Source organism: Notamacropus eugenii, chromosome 2, assembly GCF_028372415.1.
Source record: "Notamacropus eugenii isolate mMacEug1 chromosome 2, mMacEug1.pri_v2, whole genome shotgun sequence".
Classification (NCBI taxonomy): domain Eukaryota; kingdom Metazoa; phylum Chordata; class Mammalia; order Diprotodontia; family Macropodidae; genus Notamacropus; species Notamacropus eugenii.
The window spans coordinates 19,894,675-19,910,347 of NC_092873.1; the positions used below are offsets into that span (position 1 = coordinate 19,894,675).

Here is a 15,673-nt window from a genome sequence, read left to right on the forward strand (position 1 = left end):
AACGAAAGTCCCCGCCTTTGAGGAGTTTACAAAATAATGGGGAGGGGGGGACACAAAAGAAGGCAGGAAAGATTGGGGCTGGGGGGCAGACTAGGAGCTACCCTGCCTAGGGGCATCATGTTCGCGTTGAGGCTAGGTAGAGCTAACCCTTACCCTAACCCTAACCCTAGATAGGATCCCGAAGAGTCGGGAGTGAGTGAGAACCTACGAGGAGATTAGAGCTCCGTCTGGGAGGCCTATCGTCACACCCAGAATTTAGTTTAAACCCTCACCACTTTCCTGGACTATTGCCATGGTCTCCATCCTATTTCAGGCCTCTCCCTTCTTCAACCTTTCCTCCACACCCCATTCCAGGGTTTTTTGGAAGAGACACTGGAGCAGTTTGCCATTTCTTTCTCCAGCTCATTTACAGAGGAGGAAACTGAGGCAAACAGGGTGAAGTGACTTGCCCCGGGTCCCACACCTAGTAAATGTCTGAGGCCAGATTTGTACTCAGGAACATGAGTCTACCTTGTTAAGTCCTGGCTCCACTTCACCACCCAGCTGCCCTATACATGAAACCCCTTGTCCATACACTAGAGGGGTCAAACAGACAGGCAGATAGCATGCTGGGTGTGACTCCCAACATTCCAGAGTTATTGATTAAAGTGCAACTGGGAAATATTTAACAAAAGTAAAAATAAAATAAAATATAGATATTACAGTTTGAAACTAAGTCAATGCAGAAGCAGGGATCCTTATGGACAATTCAATGTCTTCTCCCCTCCCTCCTTTTCTATTTGCTTTATGCGTGTTCGTCCTTCATTGCCGAAGAAGACCATCCATCAGAGAAATGATGACATGACTTGCACTTGACTTTGTTTTTTTGAGTGAGGGAGGGCTGTGCAGGTCACCAGTCTCACTTCTCCTCCAGAGCCATCTGAATGCAGTGATCAGATATTCATCAGGATGACTGGAGATGACCCAGGATGAGGCAATTGGGGTTAAGTGACTTGCCCAAGGTCACACAGCTGGTGAGTGTCAAGTGTCTAAGGTGAGATTTGAACTCAGGTCCTCCTGACTCCTGCACTGGTGCTCTATCCACTGCACCACCTAGCTGCCCTTGAATACATTTGCTTTATATATAATATACCTAAGGAAAAAGTCAACTATTGCTCCATAACCTCATAGTATTGAGTTATTATTTTGGCCACTTTGGTGGGGATAAGGAGGTACTTCAAAGTTAGATGAATTTTCATTTCTGATTTTTAATGTGGCTAACCATTTTAAAGTGATTCTTAATCATTTGTGTTTTCCTTTGGCTAATTGTTAGTATCCTTTTATCATTTATCCATTGTGGACTGGGTGTTACCACTGATGACTAACATTTCCACCTATGTTTGTTTGTGTCAATGGGTGTGTGTGTGTGTGTGTGTGTGTGTGTGTGTGTGTATGTGTAAGCACAAGATAGTTTTATGAGTCTGAGAGGATTGTAGAGCACTGGGGGAAGGTGTAAGTCATCAAAGAGAGGAGAATTCTATAGACTGGTTATGAGCTACTCTGCATCCTTTAGAGTATTCTCATTTTTATGTGGGGTGACATGCCACTGAGAGATGGATGGTCACCTAGGAGCTGAGGCCCTTTGACCCGTGACTGTGGAGGCTTATATTATTAAGGAGCTATTTTCTGAGATGCCCAAAAAAGCCATGGAGACAGAAGAATGAGTCAAAGAGGGTAATTTTTTTGAGAAAGAGTCAGGATAGAACCAGGCTGTACAGACTCAGGGTGAGGAGTCCTGGGCTATGACTTACAGAGGTGACATATGGGACTTGTCATTGTCTCTGCCTTCCATAGCCCAGCATTTTCACAGTGCTTGGAAGATGGATGTGAAGAAGAGAAAACCACGAATGCTCAGGTCCTTTCAGGATCATGTTCAATTGCCACTCCTGGTGAGACTTTTTAAGATACATAATATACCCAGAGGAGGTCATTAACAGAAAGTAGGGTTCCATAGATGCTGCGGGCGGCCTGAGTCCACGGAGTGCTTCAGCGCGCAGTTGATAAGAAAGACCAGGGCAGGCAGGATGCAAGAGAGCAGTCCGTTTATTAAACTGAGGGTGAGGGTTTGTATGGATTTTCTTCAAGCAAGCAAGGTTATTCCCGTGAGAACATTTTTAGTTTACTTCTAATACTTCCTAATCTACTTCCTCTGGCAAGACAGTCTTGGGGTACACAGGCAGGGTCACAATGTTCTCATCCTTGAATATCAGGAGTACAAATCTCAAGAAAAACCTGGGCAGTACTTCACATTCTGGACTCTTATCAGTACTGGCACCCTACACGTAGACACCAAAACATTTATAGCAGGACTTTTCCATTGTGGCAGAGACTTGGAAACAAAGTTGATGCCCGTTTACTTTGAAAACAAACTCTAGAAGTCAAATGTTGTGAAATATGACTTTATTGTAAGAAACAATGAACAATGAGTTCATTGAGGAACAGAGGAAGACTTACGTAAATCGATGCAGAGAGAAATAGTCAGGAAAACCATAGACACACTAATGAGAACATGGAAATGGGGAGAACAACCACCACAAAACAATTGAAACCAATATTAGGCAACAACAATGAACAAGCTTTGCCTCAAAGAAGAGTTAGGAAGAAACATGTCCCCCAACTTCTTTTCTCCCTGGGGTTGGAATATTGCATATAATATTCTTTTTTTCTGTATGTTGATTGGTTTTGCCAAATATTTTTTTTTCTCTTCTTCCTCTTTTTCAAAAAAAAATTGTCATAAAAGATGGTCTACTGGGAGTGGGGAGGGATTTAGGCAATATAAAAACAAAAGATATTAATAAATATCTATTTGCACAGCACAGAACTTTGTGGCATCGACCTTGCTGGCCTCGTCTTTTGGTGTTTGTTTTTTCTGGCTGCAGAACACTGGACAGAGGCATGGAGCATGGAGGAGACCCCAGGGTGCCTGCTAAAGAAATGGACAGCAGGTTGGTGGGTTCTGCTTGGCCCCTAGCCAAGGAGCAGCGGCACCTTCTGCAGAAGGGAATGGGATGAGGCCATTGTGTAATTTGTGAGTTCCAGCTCCTTCTGACTTTGAGACTGAGAAGACATGCTTGCAGTTCTCTGCAAAGGTCTTTGAGGTGTTTCTGTCTCTTCATTCTCTACAAGACCCAATAGGTCAGATGCAGAAGAGGGTGGGGTGTTGATCTCTGAGACTTTACCAACTGGAGCTACTCCTGCAACTGGATGTTGACAGGGTTGCACTTTACAAGATCATGGAGTCCCAGCCCCTTATTTTGTAGATGAGGAAACTGAGGCTATGTTTATGACAGGATGTGAACCCAGCTCCTCTTGACTCTTATACTGATTGAATGCTTTGGCAGTTATGCTCAGGAGGGAAAAGGAGAGTGGGGTCCAAGTGGGTTGGGGCATAAGTCAAGAGAGGATTTTGAGTTACTGCTGAAATGATTACATACCCCCAAATTTTGAGAGGGCTGGAGGTTACCTGCACATGCTCAGTGGAAGTCAGCTGGGATATGAAGATGAGTGCCATCTGGTGGCTCAAGGAGGTGCTTCAAGGATCACTCCAAGAATTAGCAAGCAACATTGTCTCTCAGTGGTACAGCAGCTGTCTCTATGCTGGGAACAAAATTGTATCTTAAGCCTTAGAGGTGAACTTGGCCCTTCTAGCTCTGGACCTCCTAGTCAACAGGCAAGAAACATTTATTAAGCAGTTACTGTATGCCATACACTGTGTGCCAGGAACTGGGAATACAAAGAGGCTAAAGACAGTCCATGCCTGCAAAAAGCTCACGGTCTAACGGGGAGACATCAAGAAAATAAGTAGGTATAAACACGTTATATACAGGATAAATGAGTAATAAATCAAGAGAGAAGGCACTAGAATTGAGAGGCTGGGAAAGGCTTCCCGGTGAGTATGGGAATTAAAAGGAAGCCAGGGACTTAGGGAGGAGAGCATTCCAGACCTGGAGGAGGACCCGGGAAAATTCTTAGAGCTGGATGGCTTTGTTTAGGGAACAGCCAGGAATACCGTGTCACTGGATCAAAGAGTAAGTTGGGGAGTCAGGTGTGATAAGACTTACAAAGATCGATGGCAGCAAATGATGAAGGCTTGCGAATGCCAGACAGGATTTGAGCCTGGAAGTGATGGGAAGCCATTGGAGTTTACTGAGTGGGGACAGGGTGTGAGGAAACATGTCGACATGATCTGATCTGCACTAGGAAAATCACTTAGGTGGCTGAATGGAGGATGGATCGGAGTGGGGGGAGACCCGAAGCCGGCAGACTCCCTAGCAGTTATTGCTATAGCTGCTACAGTCCAGGGGTAAGGGGATGAGGGTCTGCAACAGGGCGAAGCCTTCACCAAGAGAAGGAGGGCTACTTGAGAGATGGTACAAAGGTGCAATTGAAAGGTTTTGGCAACAAACTGTATATGGGGGCTGAGAGATAGCAAGAACTTGAGGATGACACTGAGGTTGCCAGTCTGAGAGCATGGTGGTGGCCTTGACCGTAGTAGGAGAGTTAGAAGGGGGAAGGGATGGGGGAAAGATCATAGGCTCAGTTTTGGACGTGTTGAGTTTAAGGCATTTATCGAACATCCAGGTGGAGATGTCTGAAAGGCCACTGGAGATGGGAGACTGGAGGTTATTGTAATTCCCGTTAAAGATCTTCCTCCACCCATTAAAAGGCCTCGGTGAAGCCCATTAAGGGAAGCTTGATTAGGGGAGGCTTGTTTTGGAGGAAGGCCCATACCTTTGATTGATTGCTAATGAGTCACTGGGTCTCGAGGGTCACCCTCTGGCTCTGAAAAGTGTGTATATATTTATATATACTCTTGATATGAGGTTTTTCTTTGGGGACTTGGAAGAAGGTTCATGCGCCAGATGAGACTCTGGATAGCTATTAGGGAGGCTCCCACCTCTTTGAAAGCCCAGATGTTGGTGCTTCTGTCTCTGGTAACCAGGTATGTATGTAATGGCTAGACAGTTGGATCTGTCTGTTGATCGCTGATATATGAATTGCTTATGGTCAGACAGCTGGAAGCCCTGTCTTGGTCCTTATTTCTCCTCTGCTATTTTCTCTGTTGGTACATGTGATTAATAGAAAAGCCGATCTAAGAACCTGTGCTAGCAGGCAACCCTGGATGTATCTGGTGCTTGTGCTACAGTCGTCCGAAGAGATTGGGGCAGGAAAGGTAGATCTGAGAATCAACAACAGAGAGACAGTCATTAAATCCATGGAAACTGATAAGATCACCAAATGCCCAAGTCTGGTGGGAGAAGAGAGCCCAGGTCAGAGCCCTGAGGGATGTCTATGGTTAGAGGGCATGATCTAGATGAGGATTCAGCAAAGGAGATGACAGGTAGGAGGAAAACCAGGAGAGGGTGGTGTCCTGAAAAAAACAGAAGAGAAAATTAAAGAGAAGAGGTAATCAGTGGTGTAGAGAAGTCAAGGAGAATGAGCATTGACACTAAGAGACATTTGTGACTTTGGAGTTTCCGTGGGTTGACAGGTTGGAAGCCAGAATGTAGGGGGCTAAAAAAAAGGAGAGGAAGAAAAAGTGGAGGCAACTATTGTAGATGGCTTTTCCAGTTTAGCCTCAAAGGATAGAAGAGATATAGGACAATAGTTATAAGGGATGGAAGGATCAAGTGATGGCTTTTTGAAGATGGAGGAGACATGGGCATATTTGTAGGCAGTAGAGAAGGAGCCGGTGGTCAGGGAGAGAATGAAATGATAGCATGGGGAGGACAGGGAACAATCTGTTGGAGGAGAGGGTATGGAATGGAATCCATTGAACAGGTAGAGAGGGGTTAGCCCTGGTAGGGATAAGAGTGAAGGAGGAGAGAGTGCCTTGAGGTAGACAAGAGACAACAAGATGGGAAGAAGGGGCTAATGACTGATAGCCTCCTTTTGGGGCTGGGGATGGGATGGTGAAAGAGGAAGCAGGGTTCTGAGCTGAAAGGGGGACTATTTCTGTAGCCTGACTTCCAGCTCAGTTCCTTGCTGGATTTGGCCCACCATTTCTAACCTTACTCCAGCTGTGTTTTGCTTTGCTTTCTTCTCTAGTCTTATTCTCTATGGAAGAATGCATCACTCTGCTCTTCTCCCCTGGGGCCCTGACTCATCATCTCTATAACTTTCAAAACAAAGTACCCTGGACCACCACGACCTCCTCTTAGACTATAAGACAGTTGAGGGCGAACTATCTCTGCTTTTTTATTTGTATTCCTACAGGGTAGTGGAAAAAGTGTCAGGCGTGCAGTCAGAAAGACCTGAGCTCAAATCTGGATTCCGACACTTAACTAGCTGTGTGACCTTGGGCAGGTCACCTAATCCTGTTTGCCCCCATTTCCTCATCTATAAAATGATCTGGAGAAGAAGATGGCAAACCAGTTCAGTATCTTTGCTCAGAAAACCCCAAACAGGGTCACGAAGAGTTGGACAGGACTCAACAGCGACCCTGTAGTGCCTTAGGTTTACAAAGTACTTTTGGTACAGTGATGGTGTATTAAAATTCGATCTTGTTCTGGTTCCCCCAATTCCCTCTCCCCTTCTAGTCAGTACAGTAAGTGTATAAATAGCCAGCAGAGGGCGCAATAACTGGAAATAAAAAGGAGCCTTCCAAAGCCCGAAGGAGCCTAATTACAAATTGTATCTTCTGTAGTAACCAAAGTTCACATCTTGGCAGTGTGTGCCGACTCAGTTCGTGGTCCGAGGATAGGTGAATTCCTCGTCGAATTCCAGACAGACCAGCAGAACATCGAAAGGTGCTGGTAGCTTTGAGGTGATCTGACCACGTAGCAGAGAGAGGAGTCAAGACCTTCCCCCCGAAAACCCTAGCAAAAGGCCGGAGACCTCCTCCATCTCCACGGGTCGCTGCTGCTCACTGCTCCCAGTTCTAATCCCGGTTTAGGGGCAGTGGCTCCCTCCCCTCCCCCGCTGCGCCCTTCTCCCTTCATACCCCTAAATGCGCCCGATTTTCTATAACCTTTGCGGTTATATACCCCCACCTCCCGCAGCCATCCTGGGCTTTCCCAGAGAGTACTCAAAGAACCGGGCGTGCCCGCCCCCATTTCGTAATTTCACAATTTCCTAAGTCAATTACTAACTCAGGTTGTGTAATGTGAACAAGTCAGTGTTCTAGAAAACTGACATGTCCCAAGCCTGTCCTCTCCTCGGGTTCTGAAAGAAGGGCAGGAGGGCAGCATTCCGAGGGCGGAGGAGGCTTAGGGCGTGAAGGTTCCCCTTCCGTTGTGGCAGCGAAGGGGCTTAATCACGTCCGCGTTGATTGACTGATGGATTGATTGAAGGACGGATTGATGGATTTAGAGTCTGCCCTCTCCCGAGCCCAGACCCTCCGCGATCCCGGAGATTTCATCCCGAGCTGTCTCTTGTACTCTGACTAAGAAGACACCCTCGTCGAGGAGACGCTATCAAGCGCTTCCCATAAAGGCTGGTTCGGGTGAACTCACCCGGGCCTGCCCCCGTCCGAGGGCAGCCAGCCGAACTGAACTCGTGGAGATTGAATTAAGTAGAACCAAACGCAAGTGAATCGAATTGAATTCGAGTAAACAACTGAGCTGAAAAGAACTCAATTACTCTGAATTGACGCGATCAGAGCAGTGATGGGTTTGGAGGGGCAGGGGGAAGGGTGACCCCCGGCCAGCCCACTGGGCCGGGCCGAACTCTACCTCCCACAAGCCCCCGGGAAGGACGCCACCTCCCTTCCGGGCCGTGTAGGCGGGGGGAGGTGGCGGAGCTGGCCCGGCTCGGGGTGACCGTGACGCCCTCACGCACAGACGCACGCGCTTAGCCGGACCCGGCGGGCGGGGGGACGCGGGACGCGGGGTGCCGGCGCCCGGCCCGGGGCCGCCATGGCGGCTGTGTTCGATATCGACTTGGAGACCGAAGAGGGCAGCGAGGGCGATGGCGAGCCGGAGCTCAGCCCCGCGGTAAGGCTCCTCTCTGGGCCTCAGTTTACCCATCTGTAAAGCGAGGGTGCCGGGCTCGAGATGCTCCTTGCTCCCTGTCCTCCTGATCGGACCCTCTAGTCCGCAGTCCTTAGGGGAGGGGGCGGAGTCTGCGCTGACAGTCTGTGTTTTCGGGTGCCCCTGCTCTGCCCCTGCGAGTTCTGAATTCTAAGGCCCCTCCCTTCTTGGTTACTCCACGTTCTGAGGTCTCTCTGCTCCGACGCTCTACGTTCTAAATTCTAAAGTTCCTCCCTGATCTGAGGGCTCTCTGTCCTGACGCTTGGAGTTTTGAGGTTCCTCCTACTCCGATCCTCAACTTTCTAATATCTGAAGTCTCCTCTCCTGTGACAACATTCTAAATTCTAAGGTTCCTCCCTCTTTTGATACTCTGCCTTCTAAGTAATGGGACCCTTCTTTGCTCTGAAATGTAACTTTCTAAATTCTGAGGTCCCTGCTCCGACCGTCAACATTCTGAGAGGTCTGCTCAGACACTCATGTTCAAAAGCATAAGGTCTGTCTGTCTGACTGATAGTCTGCTTTATCTGTTCTGAGTTCTCCTTCAGGCCCCGTGTCCTGTGGTTCTGAGTCCCCTCTGATGGTGTCTTCCCCTCCTCCCTCCCTGGGTCCACAAATGAGGCTCCCCCTCTCTTCCTCCATCTTTCTCCAGGCGCATTGGAGGTTGATTCCCTGCAACATCCTCCTGTCTCTCTAGCATCTTTCCTAGCCTCCCGTATGAATGGCCTCCTTCATCCCTTACCCCAAGATTCTGGAGTTCCTTTTCCTTCTTAGTCCATAGATGCTACTGCGCCCCCCTCTCTGGCCCTATCTATAGCCCTGTCTTCCCTGAGTTATCTCACCTCCCCAAGCTTCACCTTGCAGCCTGCCCCGGCCAGCTTTCCCTCCTCGACTCTGCCTTTTAGTACTCCTACCTCCATTGCCTAGTACCTTGGATAGTCTCTCTTCTTCCAGTTCTTTGTTGGACTTAGGTCCCTCTGAACCTTCTTATGAGATTATGGCATCCTTGGTTTAGAGCTGAAAAGAAGTTCTCGAGTCCAGTCATCTCATTTTACTAATGAGGAAACTGAGGCTGATAGACTTGCCCAGGGTCCCACAGCTGGGAAGAGTCTGAGGTTGGATTTGAATGTCCTGAGTCTGGCAGGATGCCAACCTGCTTCCTAGTTTCCATCCTCCTATCACCTTGCTCTGAGAGGACTGGGGGCCATGGCCTGGGTGTCTGGGATCAGGGATGACAGAGCTGGCAGAATCTGGAATTATATCCACTTGTAGTAATTCACTGACCTTGAATTTTTCTCCTAGGATGTTGATCTGGATTTGAGAACAGCCGGTTTGGAGTGAGTAGGACAGAGACTGAGGCTGGGTTGGGGAAGGGAAAGGGCAGTGGGGTGGACTTTCCTGGGTTACTGAAGGGGAGGTGGGCGGCCTGGAGGTTTCGTTCCTCTGACAGTATGCCCACAGGCCCGTGGGGCACTATGAAGAGGTAGAATTGTCAGAGACCTGTGTGAACCCTGGTCCCGAACGCATCGGCCCCCACTCTTTTGAACTCCTCCGAGTCCTGGGCAAAGGAGGCTATGGCAAGGTATGGGGGTAGCTCCTGGGTAAGGGGTATCTCCCTGGAGAGTGGGGCCCTTCTAGCAGCACCTGGGCCCCTTCCCCAAGGCATTCAGGGCCTTAGGGTGCTGGCTGCCTGTGTCTTTTCCCTTGGGCATAGCCCCCTCCTGCAGTCCCAGGAAGCTGGGGTCCCTGACAAGTGGCGCCTGCTTCCAAACTCTCACCCTGCCCTGCTCTTTCAGGTATTCCAGGTCCGGAAGGTGCAAGGCACCAACTCGGGGAAAATATTTGCCATGAAAGTGTTGAGAAAAGTGAGTGCCATTCCTGAGAGTGGAGCCGACTGACTGGCTGGGGTGGGCCTTTGGGAGTGGTGAGTCAGAGGCAGGGGGAGGGGACCTCATGACGGCCACCTTTACCACCCTTGGGCCCACTTTCTTCATCTGTAAAATGAAAGGGTGGGCCTCCACAGGCCCTTCCAGGCCTGCATCTATGAACCAACCTCTTCCTTTCATAGAAGGGGGGACAGACTGGGAGAAACCAAGTCAGCTGCCCGGGTTATGGTGGTAGAAGCCCTTTCAATGTACAAAACATTTTTCCCTTGAGGAAAAGAGCACGCTGAGCTTGAAGAGACTCAAGGGACTTAAGGTCCTGTAGTTAGGGAGAGCTGGCCTCTTGAAAGTGGGGATTGGGGACTGTGAGCTGGGGATCAGTCAGCCTGTCCCAGGTGGGAGGGGCTGGAGCCTGCCCCCACAGGGGTTGACTTGCCATCCTTTCATCTTTCCTTCCCCTACCCCCCACCCTGTCAGGCAAAAATTATGCGCAACGCTAAGGACACAGCCCATACACGGGCTGAGCGGAGCATCCTGGAAGCTGTGAGGCATCCCTTCATTGTGGAGCTGGTGTATGCCTTCCAGACTGGCGGCAAGCTCTATCTCATTCTGGAGTGCCTCAGTGGTAGGGCTCTAGCTCATCCTGGAGCACCCCAACGGAGGGGCTCTAGCTCATCCTGGAGCGCCCCAGTGGCGGGGTTCTAGCTCTTCCTGGAGTGCCCCAGTGGTGGGGTTCTAGCTCTTCCTGGAGCGCCCCAGTGGTGGGGCTCTAGCTCATCCTGGAGTGCCCCAGTGGTGGGGCTCTAGCTCATCCTGGAGTGCCCCAGTGGCGGAGTTCTATCTAGCTCATCCTGGAGCGCCCCAGTGGTGGGGCTCTAGCTCATCCTGGAGTGCCCCAGTGGCGGGGTTCTAGCTCTTCCTGGAGTGCCCCAGTGGTGGGGCTCTAGCTCATCCAGGAGTGGCCCAGTTGTGGGTGCTAGCTAACCATGGGGCATCCTTAGGGCATGGCTCCCAGGGTGGCACCTGCCTTTCCCCATCCCCACTAGCCCCGCACCCTGCAGTCATGAGCAGGCCATTGGGAGGGAATGGCATGTAATTCAGAGCCTGGGCTTTGCCTGAAGTGTTTGTTCTATCTTCACAACAGCCCTGAAAAAAGCAGGACCAGAAGGGGTGACCGTCCTCTTTGGCATGAGTGAACTGAGGCTCAGGGAGGGGGTGATTCACTCAGGGTTGCACAGCGAGGCATATTTGTGTTCTAGGAGGAGAACTCTTCATGCAGCTGGAACGTGAGGGCATCTTCATGGAGGACACAGCCTGGTGGGTGCTGGACATCCCTACTGTGCACAGCTGGGTGGATGAGGGATGGGGGCATCCTGGCACCCCTCCCCCCCTCACCCTTGACCTTTCTTGTCTCTGCAGTTTCTATCTGGGTGAGATCACACTGGCCCTGGGCCACCTCCACTCCCAGGGCATCATCTACCGGGACCTTAAGCCTGAAAACATCATGTTGAGCAGCCAAGGTGGGGTGTGTAGGGGTTGGTGTATTTGTAAGGGTGTGTATGGGTATGTAGGTGTGGGTGGAAGGGTGGGACAGCCAGGGAAAGGGCGAGCCCAGGCTCCTCCTGGGTGAGGGCTCAAGGGGCTCCCCTGATACTAGCAGCAGACTCCAACCAAGGTGGTGCTTTAGAGCTGCTTTGGTTTGTAGTTCTCTGATTATGGCTCAGCCATCCCTAGGCTAATGCAAAGAAAGCAGAATTTGAATCTGTGTGCTGAAGGAGCTCACAGTTTGTCAGCAGTGAGACTTGTCTTGCTTGGGATCTCCTGAGAACCATCCCTTGGAAGAGAACTGCTACACTGCTGCTGACCTTTTGATGTTCCTAAAGAGGAGCTCCACCTCATGTAGCTTGAGGTTCCAGATGGCTAGAGCTCCTTCTTCCTCCCATCCCAGGCATGGTGCGTTGGTGGCATTGCCTTGGTTTCCTTCTTTGGGCACATGCTGTGTAGAACAGAAGCTTTTTGAAGGCAGGGACATTTCTTTTTTTGTCTTGGCATCCCCAGCATCAGCCCACAGTATTCTTAATAAATGTCTGTTGACTGACTGCCTGCCTTCTCTTCCCCAGGCCACATCAAGTTGACAGATTTCGGTTTGTGTAAGGAGTCTATCCACGAGGGCTCGGTCACTCACACATTCTGCGGCACCATTGAGTACATGTGAGGAGCTAGGGCCCAAGGGAGGGTGGGGCTGGGTGAGGGGTCAGGGGGCAGGAGCTTGATGGCTGGCTTTTCCACTCCAGGGCCCCCGAGATCCTTACACGCAGTGGCCACAACCGGGCGGTGGACTGGTGGAGCCTGGGAGCCCTGATGTATGACATGCTTACAGGAACAGTAAGTTTCTCCTTCTCAGGAGGGCAGGTGGACACGGAGGAGAGAGTGGGGCAGGGCAGGGAGGGCAGCAACAAATATCTCTGTTCATCGTCTGCTTTCTCCAGCCGCCCTTTACTGCAGAGAATCGAAAAAAAACCATTGACAAGATCCTCAGGGCGAAGCTGGCGCTGCCACCCTACCTCACTCCAGATGCTCGGGACCTCCTCAAGAAGGTGGGGTTTGGCTGCTCCCTGGCTCTTCATTCTGCTTTGCCCTCTTTGTACTTCCTGGGTGGGGAATCCCCTCTCCCACTTATTGCCTGGGTGACTTTAGATGAGTTGTCCCCCATGTGAACTCCTGGCTGCTGATGGCCTCTTGAGCTGGAGATTGGGGGTCCTGTGATTTAGAAAGCCTGAGGGCCGTGTGTGTCTGTGTCTGTGTGTGTCTGTTTTTGTTCCAAAATTCCAGTCAAGGAAAGGGGCTCACAGGAATCACAAGAGTGAGGGGTGAGGGATCACTGGCCCTTTTCTACAGTCATAGAGTTACAGCTCAGAGAGATCATATAGCATAGAGGGTCATTGAGTCCTACCCTCTCAATTAATAGATGAGTCACACAGCTAAGTAAGGATCTGAGACTGGATTTGAATCCAGGACTATCAGACTTCCAAGACCCTATCCATTTTCAGAAAGGGGGAGTAGAGTCCTGAGGTCCATGACTAAGAACAGGCCCTTCTCCTTCACCTGGACCAAAGATGAGGGAAGTTCTCTGGAGACCTAACACTGGTCCTAGAGTCAGGGAGACCTGGGACAGCTGCCATCTCTGAGACAAATGACCTTGAACCTCTTGGAGCCTCAGTTTCCACATGTGTAAAATGGGCACAATCATGGCTGTGGCATTACCCCTATTAGGATGCCAAGGTTTAAATGAGATCCGCTATGTAAAGAAAAAGCTTTCCAAACCTGGCAGCCTTGTAGAAATGTCAGCTTTCCCCCATCTGGGAAGTGGCAGACCCTGAAAGCGAGAGCCTTTTTCCAGAGCAGAACCTCCAGGCCGGCCTGGGAGCTCCAGAGGTAGGGGCACTCCGTCTTGCTTGGGGAGCCTGGCTGTGCATTTCCTGAGGATCAGCCATCGTTGGAAGCCTTTCTGACATTGTGAGGGAGATTATAGAGGGATACCTGTTTGGGTATGGGTTGGGTCAGATACCACTGATGTCCCTCTGCCTCAGATGGCCTCCAGATTATCCCAAGGGCTGTGCTGCTCCTCATCCCCAGCCCACACCCTTTCTCTCCCTTTCTCTGCCTTCCCTAGTTTCTGAAGAGAAACCCCGGCCAGCGCCTTGGGGGTGGACCTGGGGATGCAACAGATGTGCAGGTAGGTCAGGTGGCATCATGAGAGCTTGAACTGGCACAACTCCACCTGCAGAGGTGCCATATCGAGATCCTAAAGCAGGTCTGATTGTGGCACCCTCCCCTCTCTTGTGTTTTCAGTGGCTTACTATTGCTACAAAGAGAAAATCAAACTTCTCAGTCTGAAAATTCCACCCTTCTCTTTCCCTTCAGTCTGCCTCTATGTTCCTAGACATGTTTCCTGTGGATTCTCTTCATGCATGCTCAGTTCTGGACAAAGTGGCCTACTGGCTGGTGTGTGCATGGGATATGCACTTTCTTACCTCTGGGCCTTTGACAGGCTGTCTGCTGTTCCTACAACTGATATCTCCTAATCTCTACTTCAATCCCTAGTTTGGGTGCCCCATCCCGCAAGCTTTCCCCCTTAGGTCCCCTTAGTGCTTAGTACTACTTTCCACTTGAACTGACAGTGTAGTCTATTCCCCCACCCCCACCCCCCACATATAGTGCACAACACAAGCTTCTTCAGGGCAGGGTTTGTTTCATTTTTCCCCCTTTGTCTTGCACATAGTAGGTGCTTCATACATCATGGTGGAGTTGTCTGGAACTGGGCGCTAGCAAACTGATAGTCTGCCAGGAGTTGGGAGGGAGCTCTGCTGGGAGGATGGGAGGGGACTCTTGTGTCCAGGATTGGGGGAGACAATCTTCATCGGGAGCTTTTTTTTCTACAGAAACACCCTTTCTTCCGCCATATCAATTGGGAAGACCTGTTGGCCCGACAAGTAGAACCCCCCTTCCGGCCCTGCTTGGTGAGTGTGAGTGTGTCAGTGTGTGTGTGTGTAGTCCCTAAGCTCCCCCCAAGGAAACTTGACCCCAATTGGTATTTCCTTTGCCCACTGTAGCAGTCTGAAGAAGACGTGAGCCACTTTGACACACGTTTCACGAAGCAGACGCCTGTGGACAGCCCTGATGACACAGCCCTCAGTGAAAGTGCCAACCAGGCTTTCTTGGTGAGGACCCCCATCGGTGCTTGGGCTGGATTGAGGGACCAGGGGGTCTAGGGGTGCCGGGAGTAGGGGAGGATTAATTTATCTCCTGCCACCATCTGCCAGGGCTTCACCTATGTGGCCCCCTCTGTCCTGGAGGGCATCAAGGAAGGCTTCTCGTTCCAGCCCAAGCTGAGGTCTCCTCGACGCCTCAACAGCAGTCCTCGGACCCCCATCAGGTACACCAGGCCTTGAATGATCAAATGTGGCCCAGCTGAAGTGGGAGGGAGGGGAAGGTTGTCCTGGGGTTTAGACTTGGATGGGAGTGGGGTTATAAAGACCAGGACCTCTGACTGTGACTGTGTCTCGGTTTCTCCCTCAGCCCTTTGAAATTCTCACCCTTTGAAGGGTTCCGACCCAGCACCGGCCAAGCAGAATCTATGGAGCTACCCCCACCTCCACCCCCACCTCCACCTCCAGTCAGCTCAGCCCCCCTTCCCATCCGGATGCCCACTGGCAAGAAATCCAAAAAGGGCCGGGGCCGTTCTGGACGCTAGAGCAAGGACGACGCTGGCTGTCCTTGGCTATCCCTTTGCTTTCCTTGAACTCTTAACCTAAATCACCCCTTTACCTCTCGAAAGAAGGATTTCTTGGCATTGGCCTGGAAGTGCTGTAGGCCCCTTGGGCCAGGCTGAGCAAAGTGCCCTTAGGGCCTGGGGGGGGGCACCTTTTGCACAGAATCATGGGAACTGACTGCTAGCGGGTGTACTAGGCTGCAGCCTCAGGGAGCAGTGAGTGCCCACCTCCCAGGTCCTCAGCTGCTTGTGCTGTGTCTTTTAGGAAATTAAATATTTGAATTATGGACCAGGGCCTCTTCCTTTCCTGTGAAAACAGCTCGGCGAGGGCTTGGGAATGTAGGGACAGACACAGGTTCCTTGGCTCGTGGGGAGCAGGTGTCTGGGGTCTGCTCTGGTGACTTCCCTCAGAAGGTTGAGGAAAAGGGCTTGGGGCAGGAGAGGTGGCGGGGGTTCGGGGGGGGGGGTCTGTCTAGAAAAGCACAGAGGAATCTAGTGTAGGAGTCTTTATT

At 50.7% G+C, this 15,673-nt stretch overlaps 1 protein-coding gene across 3 annotated transcripts; it reads left to right on the forward strand.

Annotated features, from left to right (window-relative positions):
- Positions 1–92: 92 nt before the first annotated feature.
- Positions 93–15,448, forward strand: RPS6KB2 (ribosomal protein S6 kinase B2). 3 transcript variants are annotated; one of them, XM_072639289.1, is made up of 17 exons: positions 93–1,013; positions 1,834–1,928; positions 2,854–7,973; positions 9,309–9,343; positions 9,468–9,588; positions 9,803–9,871; positions 10,367–10,514; positions 11,149–11,206; positions 11,309–11,409; positions 12,010–12,100; positions 12,184–12,274; positions 12,379–12,486; positions 13,563–13,625; positions 14,332–14,409; positions 14,503–14,610; positions 14,713–14,825; positions 14,969–15,448. In XM_072639289.1, the coding sequence occupies exons 3-17, from the start codon at positions 7,896–7,898 to the stop codon at positions 15,141–15,143; spliced, it is 1,437 nt and encodes a 478-aa protein (XP_072495390.1). In that variant the 5' UTR covers positions 93–1,013; positions 1,834–1,928; positions 2,854–7,895; the 3' UTR covers positions 15,144–15,448. The 3 variants fall into 3 exon arrangements, with proteins under 3 accessions (XP_072495390.1, XP_072495391.1, XP_072495392.1); XM_072639290.1 differs by having other exon boundaries at positions 98–1,013; positions 9,457–9,588; XM_072639291.1 differs by lacking the exon at positions 9,468–9,588 and having other exon boundaries at positions 98–1,013.
- Positions 15,449–15,673: the final 225 nt, after the last annotated feature.